Source organism: Erinaceus europaeus, chromosome 3, assembly GCF_950295315.1.
Source record: "Erinaceus europaeus chromosome 3, mEriEur2.1, whole genome shotgun sequence".
NCBI classification, from domain to species: Eukaryota; Metazoa; Chordata; class Mammalia; order Eulipotyphla; family Erinaceidae; genus Erinaceus; species Erinaceus europaeus.
Window position 1 is genome coordinate 53,608,714 of NC_080164.1, and position 13,965 is coordinate 53,622,678.

Here is a 13,965-nt window from a genome sequence, read left to right on the forward strand (position 1 = left end):
TTTGTCTTCCTTGCAATTGGGTTTTTATCATTGAAGATGCCTATAAAATGTAGGTGGAAAAGAGTTCTGCCAATATTTTCCTCTAAGTATTTGATAATTTCTGGTTTAACATCTAGGTCCTTAGTTCATCTGGAGTTTACTTTTCTGTGTGGTGAAATATAGTGGTTTACTTTCATTTTTTGGCACATTCCAACCCATTTTTTCTTCAACACTATTTGTTAAAGATACTCTCCATTTAATAGTTTGAACCCCCTTGTCAAGAATTAGATAAGCATATGTGTTGGGGCTTATTCTAGGCTCTCAATTCTATTCCACTGGTCATTGTGTCACTTTTTTTTTAATGATAGAAAGGAGAGAAAGAGACCATAGCATCGAAGCCTCCGTCAGTAGAGTCACGACTACGCTCAAAGTTGGCAAAGTAGAGTACTGTCCAAGTGGGCTATTCTGCCTGTCCTACTACTTTTATTTTTAGCATGTATACTTGGAAGTCAAGAAACACAGTGCCTCCTTTTTTTTTTTTTCCTCTCAGAATCTATTTGGCTACTAGTGATATTTTGTGGCTCCACACAATTATTTTGGAGAGGACAGGGAGTTCCAGAAGATAGAGAGGGAGAGAGAAAGACAGACACCTGTAGACCTGTTTCACTGCTTGTAAAGTGATCCCCTCCCGCCAGGGGCTCAGACAGGGACCCTTGCACTTTTTATACTGTGGAACTTTATACTGTGGAAAATTTTTAGGATTGTTCTATTTCCTTGAGATGTAATTTAGATTTTAATAGAGGCTGCATTTGAATATATACATTGCTTTAGGCAAAATAGCTGTCTTAATATTCTTTCAATCCATGAACTGGGAATATCCTTCAATTTCTCTGTTTTATGTCCTACAGTTTTGGTTTTTTTTATTTATAAAAAGGAAACATTGACTAAACCATAGGATAAGAGAGGTACAACTCCACACAGTTCCCACCACCAGAACTCTATATCCCATCCCCTCCCCTGATAGCTTTCCTATTCTTTATCCCTCTGGGAGTATGGACCCAAGGTCATTGTGGGATGCAGAAGGTGGAAGGTCTGGCCTCTGTAATTGCTTCCCCGCTGAATATGGGTGTTGATAGGTTGATCCATACTCCCAGCCTGTCTCTCTCTTTCCCTAGTGGGGAAGGGCTCTGGGGAAGCAGAGCTCCAGGACACATTGGTGGTCTTGTCTGTCCAGGGAAGTCTGGTCAGCATCATACTAGCATCTGGAATCTCGTCATTGACAAGAGAGTTAGCATATGAAGCCAAATTGTTGACCAATCATGGACCTAAAGGCTGGAATAGTGCAGATGAAGAGTTGGGGGGTCTCCATTTTGTAGATAGCTAGTAGACATATTTTAGTTATATTCCAAAGGGCCTGTGGCTATACTAGTGTTGTTTGTTTGTTTGTTTTGTTTTTTCCTGAGCCTGAAATCTGATATGCAGGTGGATCCTAATTATTGTCTGGGGAAATGATGTCATGGCTGTAAAAAGGACCAGAAACCTGGATCAGGGGAGAGAGTAGCTCCCAAATATGGGAAAGTTATATAAATATTGTTGATTGTAAACCCCATTGATTTGATGTGATCTGGGGTCCATATTCAGTTTAGTCCATATTCAGCCTATGTGGCCTCTGCATCCCTGTAGATCTGAGCTCACAATCTGTGGTCATAAGAAGGAACGTTCCAAGCTGCCCCAATATCAGGACCCATCTTCTTCAGGTGTAGTATAGAGTATATTGTCCATCCTCCCTTCGGAGGATGGAACATTCTCTACCATTGTTAATCTAAGTTGAGGGCAAGGTCCTATGGGGGCCCACAAAGGGGTCTGTTTTGTTATTCCTGATAGAAATGACTAGTAACAATGGAGAGAGGGATTTATTTGAGGTCTAGGCCCATCATGTCTGTTTGGGAATCCCAGGACTCCCCGATTAGGGTCCCAGAGGATGGAATACTATTTTCATTGTAGAGGTCTTTTACCATTTTTTATATTTCCTCCAAGAAATATAGTTGTTCAATTGTGAGTGGGTTTGCTTCCTTTGTTTTCCATCCTGCCACTTTAATAAATTTATTGATAGTTGCTAGTAATTTCTTTGCTGGAGTCTTAAGGGTTCTCTATGTATAGCATCATGTCATCTGCAAATAGTGATAGTTTAACTTATTCCTTTCCAATTTGTATTCATTTAATATCCTTTTCTTCCCTGATTTCTCTAAGAAGGACTTCCAGGACTGTGTTAAATGGTAGTGGTAGGTATTGGACATTCTTGTTCCAGCTTCCGGGGGGTGGGGGGATCTTTCAATTTTTTCCCATTTAGTGCTGGGATAGCCTGAGGGTGCTTCTTCCCGAGCTAGTACTCTCTGGGTTGGAGAGAACTCAACTGGAGCCGATCTAGGCTGCAGCGTGGGAGAGGGATCAGGAGATACACTCTGGAACTCTCGGAGCCAGAAAGCAATTTCCAAGTGTCTTTAATCAGAAGAGCAGCTGTTTTTATACTCTCCAAGTAGGGTGGAAACAGGATGTGACATAGAGAGGGTAGAGTGAAAAGTGACTGGTAGAAGATCAGGGTGTGACAAGGAGAGGGGGCGGAGCAGGTGAGAATTCTACCACTGAACCACTAATGCCCTGGAGGGAAGGTGGTACTTTATGTAAATGTAAAAGTGATTTATGTAAATAGACTGCAGCTTTGAATGGGATCAAATTAATCTCATACAGACATACTGGTGTTTGAGCCAGGGGGAGCTGGCATACTATCCAACATCTCCCCCTTTCTTTTTAACTATATGCCATAGTATCAGGAATGCAGAACACTTTGTGAGGCAGGGAGACAGATAAGAGGCACACCTTTGGGGGTTCTACTGTCCCTCCTTGCTCAACCTCTCCGTAGAGAGAGAGACTAACAGGATTGACACACCCCTCAGGCTCAAGCCCTTCCAAGCTCAACCATATCCTTACAATTCCCCAACATCTCCCTCTTATTTAATGGCCATATATAACTAGGTCAGTGTCTGTAAAGGGCTTCATCTCTGTCAGGGGAATAGCAGTGTAGGGGTGAACAGAAACCTGTTGGGAAGAAAGCAGAATGATAGCGTGTAAGTGTCTTCCAAAAGAACTAGCACAAGACAGGGAGGGATAAGTAAGAGTAGCAAGGGACAGAGTGAGCCTGATGGGTGGAGGAGTGGGGGCCTGATAAGCCGAGGGGCTAGAGGGGTGATCTGGCATTGCAAAATCCTGAGTCAGTGGAAAGTTCTATGAACTGCTACAGTCATTCTTCAAGAAGTCCATCAGTATAAAGGGAGTGTCCAGCAAGTTCTATAGAAGCATCAGTCCAATGTCAACGGCCAGGAAATAAATGTCACATGTCTATTTTGATGGTGGAGGACAGCCACTGGAACTTTTCTTCTCTGTAGAGAGTGACCTGGAACTGCCAAAACATGATGGGCGAAACAGAAGCAGGAAGAGCAGACACCGATGGGTGAGAGAAAGGCAGTAGGAAAGTCTTGTCCTTTGGAGTCTGTGAATCAGGTTCTCCAGATCGTGTCAGGTCACATCATGGGTTTTGGGGGATGGCTGTAATTGTGGGTGATGTCAGAGGTCAGGGGTCCAAGATGGATTTCTGGGGATTCTATATGAGCAGATGCTTCTTTATGCGAAGGCTTGTCATACCTGTAGTCAATTACTTATGAAAAAATTTTGTAACAAATTAGAAGTTTACTACAATTGACAACTCTGAGCACAATGGGTCGTACAAAAAATTTTGGTCACTCAACTCACTCAATTTTTTTTTAACTCACTCACAAAACACAACAGGCCAGTCATAGCATAAGACATTTTGGGGGGGGGGGAAGAGTTCTGTGAATCAGATTTTTTTAGATTCTGCTATGTTGTATTATGGATCCTGGGGTGCATCCTGCAGCCAGTCCTCTTGCAGCCAGTCTTCTTGCAGTGTTTCTTGTTCTTCAGGGATATCAGCACCATCATGTGGGTATTGCCGGACATGGCGGGCAGGAGCCCAAACAGGCTTGGAGTAATTTTGTGGAAAAATGCATGCAAAACCCCTCCCCATAGTCAACAGGGGGTCAGGTCCTTTCCAAATTTTATCAAGTGGGTCTTTCCATTTGACTTTAATAGCTGGGAGGGTGGGTGGTGTTTGCCAATGAAGAACAATAGGAGGTTGGTCTGAGTTTTTGTAAATATTAAAGAGATTTAATGTAGTTAAGGCTTTTGCCAGCTGGATATTGGGGGGGGGTAAATTTCCCCTTTTTATTTAATTGACCCTTAAGAGTTTGATGGGCCCTCTCAACAATGCCTTGTCCCTGTGGATTATATGGAATGCTTGTAGTATGAGAAATGTTCCAGAGGGAACAAAAATCTTTAAATTGTTTGCTGGTAAAAGCAGTAAAAGAGGAGAAAGTGGGTTGTCATCAATTCTTACATAAGATCGAGCAAGCCATGGAAGTAAGTTAACAGTATACACACTGTCAGAAAAAAGGCTGAAGGATTCTGGTACAGCTTTTAATGCAAGGAAAACAGCATAAAGTTCTCTGTACTGAGGGGAATTATCAAGAAGTTCAGTAAAGAGAGATTTGGGGTATTGCTGGTCTGGATAATATTAAGGGCAGCAGCTCCCTTTTTTCCACCATCAGTGAACACTGTAGGAGCAGAGGGGATGGGATCTCGAGAGAAAAGTTTAGGTACTAGTAGAGGCAACAGAGGTAAAGAAGCTATCAAATTATTAAGAGGGAAAATGATTATCAAATTGTCCTGGAAAACCCATTAAACTTATGGCAAAATGAGAATGGTGGCGTATGAGCCATTCTGTATCTGTGAGAGAAAAGGGAAGAATGATTGAATCTGGTTCCCTTCCTAAGACCTGAACCGATCTGTTTCTTCCTTAGCGAACCATAAATGCTAAGGCGTCAATCTCGGTAAGGAGTCTTGGAGCTCCGTCTACTGGTGTATGAAGCCATTTGAGAACACCATGTTTCTGCCACAATGCCCCCACTACCATGGGGGTGGAGTTAAAGATTAGAAGATTTACCGGAGAGGAGGGGGAGAACTGAACGAGGTGCATGTCCTGGAGAGCCTGGTTAACTTTTTCCAGTGCCAAGGAGGCTTCGGGGGTTAACATACGCTTTGAGGAGGGCTGTTTGTTTCCTTTTAACAGATTGAACAATGGTTGCAGGCAGCTCGTAGGGCAATAAAGATGCTACCTAAGCCAATTCAAATTTCTAAGAAAACTTTGTAAAGAAGAAAGAGTGAAGTTAGAAGGAAAAGTAACACAAGGTTTTTTTGGTTTTTTTTTTTCCTCCAGGGTTATTGCTGGGCTCAGTGCCTGCACCATGAATCCACCGCTCCTGGAGGCCATTTTCCCCCCTTTTTGTTGCCCTAGTTGTTGCAGCCTCGTTGCGATTATTATTGCCATTGTTGACGTTGCTTTTGTTGTTGGATTGGACATAGAGAAATGGAGAGAGGAGGGGAAGACAGAGAGAGGGGGAGAGAAAGATAGACACCTGCAGACCTGCTTCACCGCCCGTGAAGCAACTCCCCTGCAGGTGGGGAGCCGGGGGCTCGAACCGGGATCCTTACACCGGTCCCTGCGCTTTGCGCCACGTGCGCTTAACCCACTGTGCCACTGCCCAACCCCCGTAACACAAGGTTTTAAAGGACGAATCTGAGTTAGGAAAATCTCTGAGCCTAAGAAAGATATTGGAGGAATTAGCTGTATCTTCTCAGGAGCTACATTAAATCCACTCCTCTTTAAGGCAGGGATTAGAAAATCACATAGGGCAGAGAGATCTGTATCTAATTCTCCCCATATTAACATGTCATCCATATAATGAAAAACCCTAAGGCCCTTATGAATATATGGGAAAAGGGCAGATTTAACAGCCTCTTGACAAATAGTAGGACTATTAGCCATGCCCTGGGGCAGTACCACCCATTCAAATCTATCGGCAGGGCTGGCATTATTAATAGAAGGAACAGAGAAAGCAAAACATTTACAATCTTGTGGGTGTAAGGGAATAGAGAAAAAACAATCCTGTATATCAATAGCTATGATTGCAATTCCTGTGGGAATCACAGAAGCAAGAGGCAAACCCCTTTGGGGGGAGCCCCAAACCTGCATGGTTTTATTAACTGCACGAAGATCTTGGAGGAGGCGCCATTTTCCTGAGCGCTTTTTAATCACAAAGACTGGAGTATTCCAAGGGCTCCGAGAATGACGAATGTGTCCCAAAGATAACTGCTCTTGGACGAGTTCTTTCAAAATTTCTAGCTTCTCCCTAGGCAAAGGCCACTGTTCCACCCAGACAGGCTCATTAGAAAGCCAATCTAAGCAGGGAGTTCTGTTACGAACAGTGGCAGTTAGTATTGGGGGTGCTGGTTGGGTCTAGCAGTCTCACAGGAGTGAGTGTGGTGTCCTGCAGAGGTGTCTGAGGATATCACTACATCTAAAGATTCCAGCAAGTCTCTTCCCAATAAATTGATGCTTATATCAGCTATTAAAGGCCGAAAGCGTCTGGTAGTTCCTTCTGGATCTTCGCACACAAGGGAATCTTGTGTGAGGAATGCCTGAGTCAATCCTCCAACACCATGTAAGCGTGGTCCTGGGAGGAGTTCCCAACTCTGGGGAACCTCTGCTTGTCTTAATATTGTCTTATCTGCTCCCGTGTCAATCAAACACTTAAAAGGAATATTACCAATCTTTACTGTCATAGTTGGGTGACCCCTTTCTAAAACAGGGGTGGTCCATAAAATCTCAGGCTCCGAATTTGAGCTGTTCTCTTTCTCCAGCCGGTTATTTCTATGCTGGAAGTTCCCACATACCGCGGGTTCCTCCTTCTGCTCACCCTCTGTTATTGTTACTTGGCGTGGTGGGTGTAGCAATGGGTTGGGTCCCAAGCTGGGCTTCTGTTTGTGGAAGAAGGGCACAACACCAAGCGGGCGACCTGCTTCCTTCCCTCTTGGGGGCGGCGCTAAGGGAAGCCCCACACCTAGTTTAAATCCCTGTTTACATTTGGCAGAGGTGTGCCGTTCCTATGGAACCTTGATCAACAATCTCTCCTCCAGTGAAATCCTTTCTGGCATCTGGGACAAGGCATTCGTGGTCTCTGATTCCCTGTCTGGAGGCAGGGTTGCCCTGACTGGAGGCGGGGTCGTGGTCTATTTTCTGGACATTGGTTACGCCAATGCCCTTGGCGACCACACTGAAAGCAAGCCCCTTTTTGCTTATGTAAGGTAGCTGCATAGGCCTGTAACATAGGTCCTTGAAAAGAGCTTGATCTGAGATCCATGTATCTGGGTGTTCGTTTTTAAGAGTGCTACAGGTCTGTCGAAAATGCGGAAGCATTCCATCCCAGACTATGGATCGCAGGAGGAGAAAATGAGCGGCAGGATTATAAATTTTCCTTTCTAAACTCGACTGGACCCTGGCAATGAATTTAGCAAGGGATTCATCAGGTTCTTGTTGAAGGGAGAGAATAGGAGCTGAGGCTACTCCCATGGGTGGTGTTAATCGCTCCCATGCTTTTAATGCACACAGGCATACCTGATCAAAATACCCAGGTGGAAACTTGGCTTCCGCCTGTTGAATCCCTGTTTCTAATTGGCCTGTTCCAAACAATGCATCAAAATTCCCCTCTGGATGATTTTGAATATTTTTCCGCGATCGCTGTAAACATTTGTCGCGAAAAAATGCCTCCCATTGCAGGAAGAGGGGGCCTGGGAGCATAGCGCGAATTACATCCCTCCAATCTTGGGGGGTATTAAGGTTCTGAAGCAGGCCTTGTAAAATGGACCTGGTCCATGAGGCATGAATACTGTCATCCTTGATAGCCTGACGTAGTTCCTTCAGGTCCGTGGCGGAAAACGGATACCAAGCCTGAGGTTTTTGTCTATTGGGGGCGACATTGACCGGAAATGTATGGACTCGCTCTGATAAGTTTGTAGCGGTAGGAGGAGTCACCAAAGTGGAAGCTTCTGGACAAGCGGCGAAGAAGTGGTTTTGGAGGCTACAGGAGAATTTAGACATGTGTCTGTCAAAACGGGGGTGGGCGAAGAAGCAGCCGTGGAGGCAGCAGGAGGTTCCGGACACATGTCTGCCAAAATGGGGGTGGCCAAAGAAGTGGCTGTGGAGTCCAAAGGAGAATTCGGACACGTGTCTACCAAAATAGGGGCCTCAGGGCAAGATGCAGAGGAATTAGGGTGGGTCAGGATCACGACAGGCCTTTGCTTCTTCTTGTTTTTAAGGTGCTGGTTAAGTTCTATGATCACTTCCTTTATCTCTTAGACCTCAGCCTCTTGATCCTTAAGCCTTTTGAGAGGTTGCCCTATATATCCCTTAAAAGCTGCTATGATGATCAACAGGATATAAGGTGCATCCCCGAGAAAAATGTCCCAGATATATAAAAATTGTATACAGAAAAAAGAATGCAGAATTTGGAAAAGATTTTCCATGGTGGAGAGATCTCAGGAAAACAATAAGAAAGAAAAAAATCACAGTGCCTTAACACAATATTGCAGATACCCAAAAGGTGTGTACTTATCTAGGATGTCTTCTTGTAAATCTGCTGCTTATGTGTCCCTGCTCCGGGCACCAAATGCCGGGATAGCCTGAGGGTGCTTCTTCCCGAGCTAGTGCTCTCTGGGTTGGAGAGAACTCAATTGGAGCCGATCTAGGCTGCAGCGTGGGAGAGGGATCATGAGATACACTCTGGAACTCTCAGAGCCGGAAAGCAATTTCCAAGTGTCTTTAATCAGAATAGCAGCTGTTTTTATACTCTCCAAGTAGGGTGGAAACAGGATGTGACATAGAGAGGGTAGAGCGAAAAGTGACTGGTGGAAGATCAGGGTGTGACAAGGAGAGGGGGCGGAGCAGGTGAGAATTCTACCACTGAACCACCAATGCCCTGGAGGGAAGGTGGTGCTTTATGTAAATGTAAAAGTGATTTATGTAAATAGACCACAGCTTTGAATGGGATCAAATTAATCTCATACAGACATACTGGTGTTTAAGCCAGGGGGAGCTGGCATACTATCCAACAATTTAGTATGACATTCTTCATGGGTTTATGATCTAGAGTCTTTATAAAAAATGGTTGTCTCATCCACCCCCCCAATCCATATGCCATTACTGGAATGGCTTTTCCCTGAGGTCTGGGTGACTCTGTTCATCCTGAGTCTTTTAAAAATATTATCTTTATTTATTGGATAGAGACAGCCAGAAATTGAAATGAATTGGGAGATAGAGAGGGAGAGAGACATTTGCAGCCCTGCTTCACAACTCATGAAGCTATCCCTCTGTAGGTGGGGGCTGGGGATTCAAACCCAGTTCCTTGTGTGCTCAACCAGGTACGCCATCACCCAGCCCCCATCCTGAGTCTTTATTGCTCCAACTTATTAAATTTTGTCTGACTTTACTATTACAAGGATACAACATTTAACATTTTGGTACCCCTGGGGCTTGTGCTTTTTACTGTTCCCAAGCTCCAGATCAGACATGGTTACCAGTATGGTGCTGGCAGCCTATAGTGCCAGATTTCAGCCTGACTCGTCTTCCTCTTACTGCTGATGATACTCAACCATCTTCAGATAGTGAAGCTTATTTCATTACCAGAAATCTCCGTTGTGCTCTGATGAAATTCACTGATAGGCCACTGTAAAAGTTGATCTATAGGGAAGAGCAGTTTGCTTTGTCAACTTCACTATGATACTGCACTGTAAATTCTACTGCCTTTTAGGAAGGACCACATTTAGATATATAGATAAGCAGGTTCACAGGTGTACTAGCAAATAAATATTGTGTGTTTCCAAACAGAAACATGAATAGTTAAAAAAAAAACTTATAATTTGGTTTGGGCATTAATGCAGCAGGTTAAATGCACCAGGACCAGCGTAAGGATTCCGGTTTGAGCCCCCAGCTCCCCACCTGAAGGAGGGTCACTTCACAGGCGGTGAGGCAGGTCTGTGTCTTTCTCTCCCCCTCTGTCCTATCCGACAATAATAATACTAATAACGAGGGCAATAAAATGGGGGAAATGGCCTTCAGGAGCACTGGATTCATAGTACAGGCACCGAGCCCCAGCAATAACCCTGGAGGAGAAAAAAAAAGTTAACATTATCTAATATACAACTGAATTTTGAAGAATCTTCCTCAGATGGTGTAATCACAGAAAAGTCGCAACTAAGATTATTATTTTGTGATAAAACTGAGTATGTCAAAGACTTGATTTAAAATCATTTTTCCCTTAAGGTCTAAAGTAACTTATTCCATTAACTGTGGTTTCTAATTTAAAATATATATATGTTTACACTAGAAAAGATAACAGAAGATCAAAAATTTTTTTAAAATTCATTGGTTTTATTACCTAAACAATAAGTTTCTTTTCAATTCTCCTTTGTGACTTGACCAGTATTCATTTTGGATTAATTTCTTATTTTGTTTTATTTCCAAAGGATATCCATTACCTTGCACTAGATAAGGGTGAATTGGCACTAGCTGAAGTGGCAAGAAAAAGAGCTAATGAAATTGATGCAGAATCAATAACCTCTGAAGTTGGTAAGAAATATTGCTGGTGGGGGGGGGTTGGCGGTGGTGCACCAGTGTTGCAGGTGTCTCCCTACCACCACTCTCAATTTCTACCTGTCTCTATCCAATAAAGATAATTTTAGAAAAGTTTTTTTAAAAACTTTTTTAAAAAGTAAAACTGTCATTAGTGCTATGGTTAAAATTAGCTAATGCAAAAACATATATAGTCCTTTAGCATCATATCACGAAAGTTTTTCATATGAGAAAGAGTATATGTCACATGGAATGTGGATTATTTTAAAGTGCTCTGATCCAAACGGAAGAAAAGTTTAAATTGAATCTAAAAACTTATTTAAAATGTTATTCTTAAAAAAATGTTATTCTTATTTTTTACAATGAACTTTATTACATCATTGAAATTATTTTTATTGATACTAGAGAAAGAGATTTACAAGACAACTGTTATAATACAGGTATAATTTCTCATTCTTCCATAAGTGTCTGTTCACCAATCCTCCACTATTGTGCAGTGGATGCCCAATGCCTTCCCCCCACCCTCATTCTTGGCCTTGCTTTACCAAACAATGTCAAGTTTCACCATTTATTTGCCTTGTTTAAGTTCTACCTGTAAGTGAGGTTAATTAATATTCATCCTGCTCTTTTTGGCTTATCTCATGTAATGTGATTCCTTCAAATTCCATTCACAATGAGGAAAAGGAGATAACTGTCATTGGGTATCTGGATTGCTTCCATGTTTGGACTATTACATTTCATATGACTATGAACATAGGTGTATACAGAGCACTTCAGATTCCCAGAAGACTGCTGTTTTGTAGGGTAGGCCCATTTCTAATGATCTAAGGTTCTGTGTCTCACATGGGTTGGACCAATTTACATTTACAATATAGAAGGCCTTCTTTTTCCCCTGTACTCCTCACCCTCCACAAAACTGTCATCTTTCTCTATCACAGAGCATTCCTGGCCCTCCTTCAATCCTCCTCTCACTTCCCAGATCAGCTACAATAGACCACAGTCCATCAAGGTTTCACTCTGTATTAGCCTTCTGTTACCTTAACCTACTTATGAATAATTATCATTCTTCTGGCTTATTTCACTTAGTATGCTTTTGTGTAATTCAATCCTTGCTGTAGTAAAAGAACTCATCATTTCTTACTGCTAAGTAGTAGTTTTTGTGTATATATACCAGAAATTTCTTAACACTATAACATAAAACAAATTGGAGGACAGGAGTAGTTTTATATGCAATTTAAGTTGACCTGGTATTCACTTAAAGTATATTATTACAACTTTAATTACATACATATCCTAAAGAAAATAACTGTAAGATATACACAATGGGGGATATTTTTAAAATGTTCTTATGGGAGCTGGGTGACAGCACAGCAGGTTAATTGCACGTGGCACGAAGCTCAAGGATCCTGGTTCATTCCCCAGGCTCCCCATCTGCAGGGGTGTCACTTCACAAGTGGTGAAGGAGGTGTATATCTTTGTCTCCCCCTCTCTGTACTATCCAACAATAGCAACAGTAACAAAATGGAAAAAGTGGCTTCCAGGAGCAGTGAATTCATAGTGTAGGCACCAAGCCTCAGCGATAACACTGGAGGCAAAAAAAAAAAAGTTCTTTCAAAATATCAAAGGTAGTTATGACAGAAAGAAAGTATTATCTCTGGGAAGTCAGGCAGTAGTGCAGCGGGTTAAGCACACATGGTGCAAAGTGCAAGGACTGGAATAAGGATCCCAGTTTGAGCCCCTGCTTCCCCACCTGCAAGGGAATCGATTCACAGGTGATGAAGCAGATCTGTAGGTGTCTTTCTCTCCCCCTCTCTCTGTCCTACCCAACAACAACGAAATCAATAACAACAATAATAAAACAAGGGCAACAAAAGGGAATAAATAAAATATTTTTTAAAAAACAAAGTATTATTACTCCTCAATACCCTGCAGTTCACTCCTAGTAAAGGATTCATTGGGTGGCAGATAATGCCAGCTTGGGTATCTGGAGATGGGAACCAAGGATCTATAGAGCCTCCTTCAAAAAAGCCAAAGAGACTCTCAGTGCCTACTTTGGTCTCATTTCTGTAAATACATGTGGAGTCCAGTCTATGGAACACAGGCTGTGCAAAGTCCTCAAATATGATATGCTGAGTGGATCTTGGTTTGGTGTGTTGCTATCAGGCAGGTGGAGGCTAGCATGGGAAAGTCTGCTTATTTGCTAAGGATTCATTCTCTTTCTTGATTGCGAGGGATGGGATACAGAGTTCTAATGGGAATCGTGTGGAGTTGTACCCTCTTATCCTATGATTTTGTCAATGTTTCATAAAAAGAATCAGGTGATAGCAGGTGATGCCCTCAGTGTCTGGTAATATGAAGGGCAGGTTACAAAATGGTACTACTAGTGATGATGACTTAGGATCATCCCTAACGTATCTAGTTTCTTGGAAAGATACTGTAAGGTGTAATGTATTTTTTTCACCTATGGGCCAGGTACCATTCAGACTGGTGTTACCACATGGGATCCTGTAGTGAGTAAATCTACTTAAATGCTGCTAAGGACTACTTTTCCTGTGTGCCTATTCCCATCAGGACCTTGCTTCCATAGTTTGAAAATATCTTTTTAATTGCACCTCACTGTTCCTGGGTAGAGTTTCTTCCAAGGTGAAACTATGTCTGTCTTTCCTCTCCATCAGAGCGCTGCCATAAACTTTTAAAGGTAATTAAAAAATACTAAGATGGTAAAATGTTGGATATGGATGTGGTACCAGCCCAATTAATTATACTGTCAGTTGTGAGACTGTCAGTAAGTTACTTACCTTCTTTAAACCTGAACTTTCCATCTGTAAGATGATATCTGTATTGTGAGTTGCTAAGTTGGTTCACACTTTGAAACATACCTGGCAAACATTAAGGCACAATAAATGTTGTTACTAAGTGCTTTTGTAAAAATCAAGAAATATGTATTTGTGGTAAAACTATTTGAGTGAAAATATGACACATAAAATCAACTTCAGCTGGTTCATGTTGCTTATACTTTAATATCAAGAAAATAGAAGCAATGGTTATAATATTTTCTATGTATAATTTTTTTTTCTTTATTGGAGAGAGACACCTGCAACATTGCTTCACCACTTGTGAAGCTTTTCCCCTGCAGGTGGGGGCCAGGGGCTTGAACTGGATCCTTGTGCACTGTAACATGTGTGCTCAACCGGCCACCACCCAGCCCCTAATATTTTCCTTTTAACAAAACTGTCATTTACAATGTGAACCTGAGATATAAACTCTAAATTAAAATCTTCTTATACTTTTGTTCTTGGCCAGAAGCACTAGAGGGGTGCAGAATGCCAATAACAATTTTACTTCTTTTTCACATAGTAATTGGTATCAGATTAGTAGACTCATATAGC

General features: G+C 42.2%; 1 protein-coding gene across 1 annotated transcript in view; it reads left to right on the forward strand.

Annotated features, from left to right (window-relative positions):
* The window catches only part of WDPCP (WD repeat containing planar cell polarity effector), a gene marked incomplete at its 5' end in the record, with an annotated part of 131,281 nt that overhangs the window by 69,907 nt on the left and 47,409 nt on the right, over nt 1-13,965 (forward strand). Inside the window, one exon of the mRNA XM_060188428.1 lies at nt 10,471-10,573. Within this exon, the coding sequence (XP_060044411.1) occupies nt 10,471-10,573 (103 nt within the window). The remainder of the gene's footprint in view (nt 1-10,470; nt 10,574-13,965) is intronic.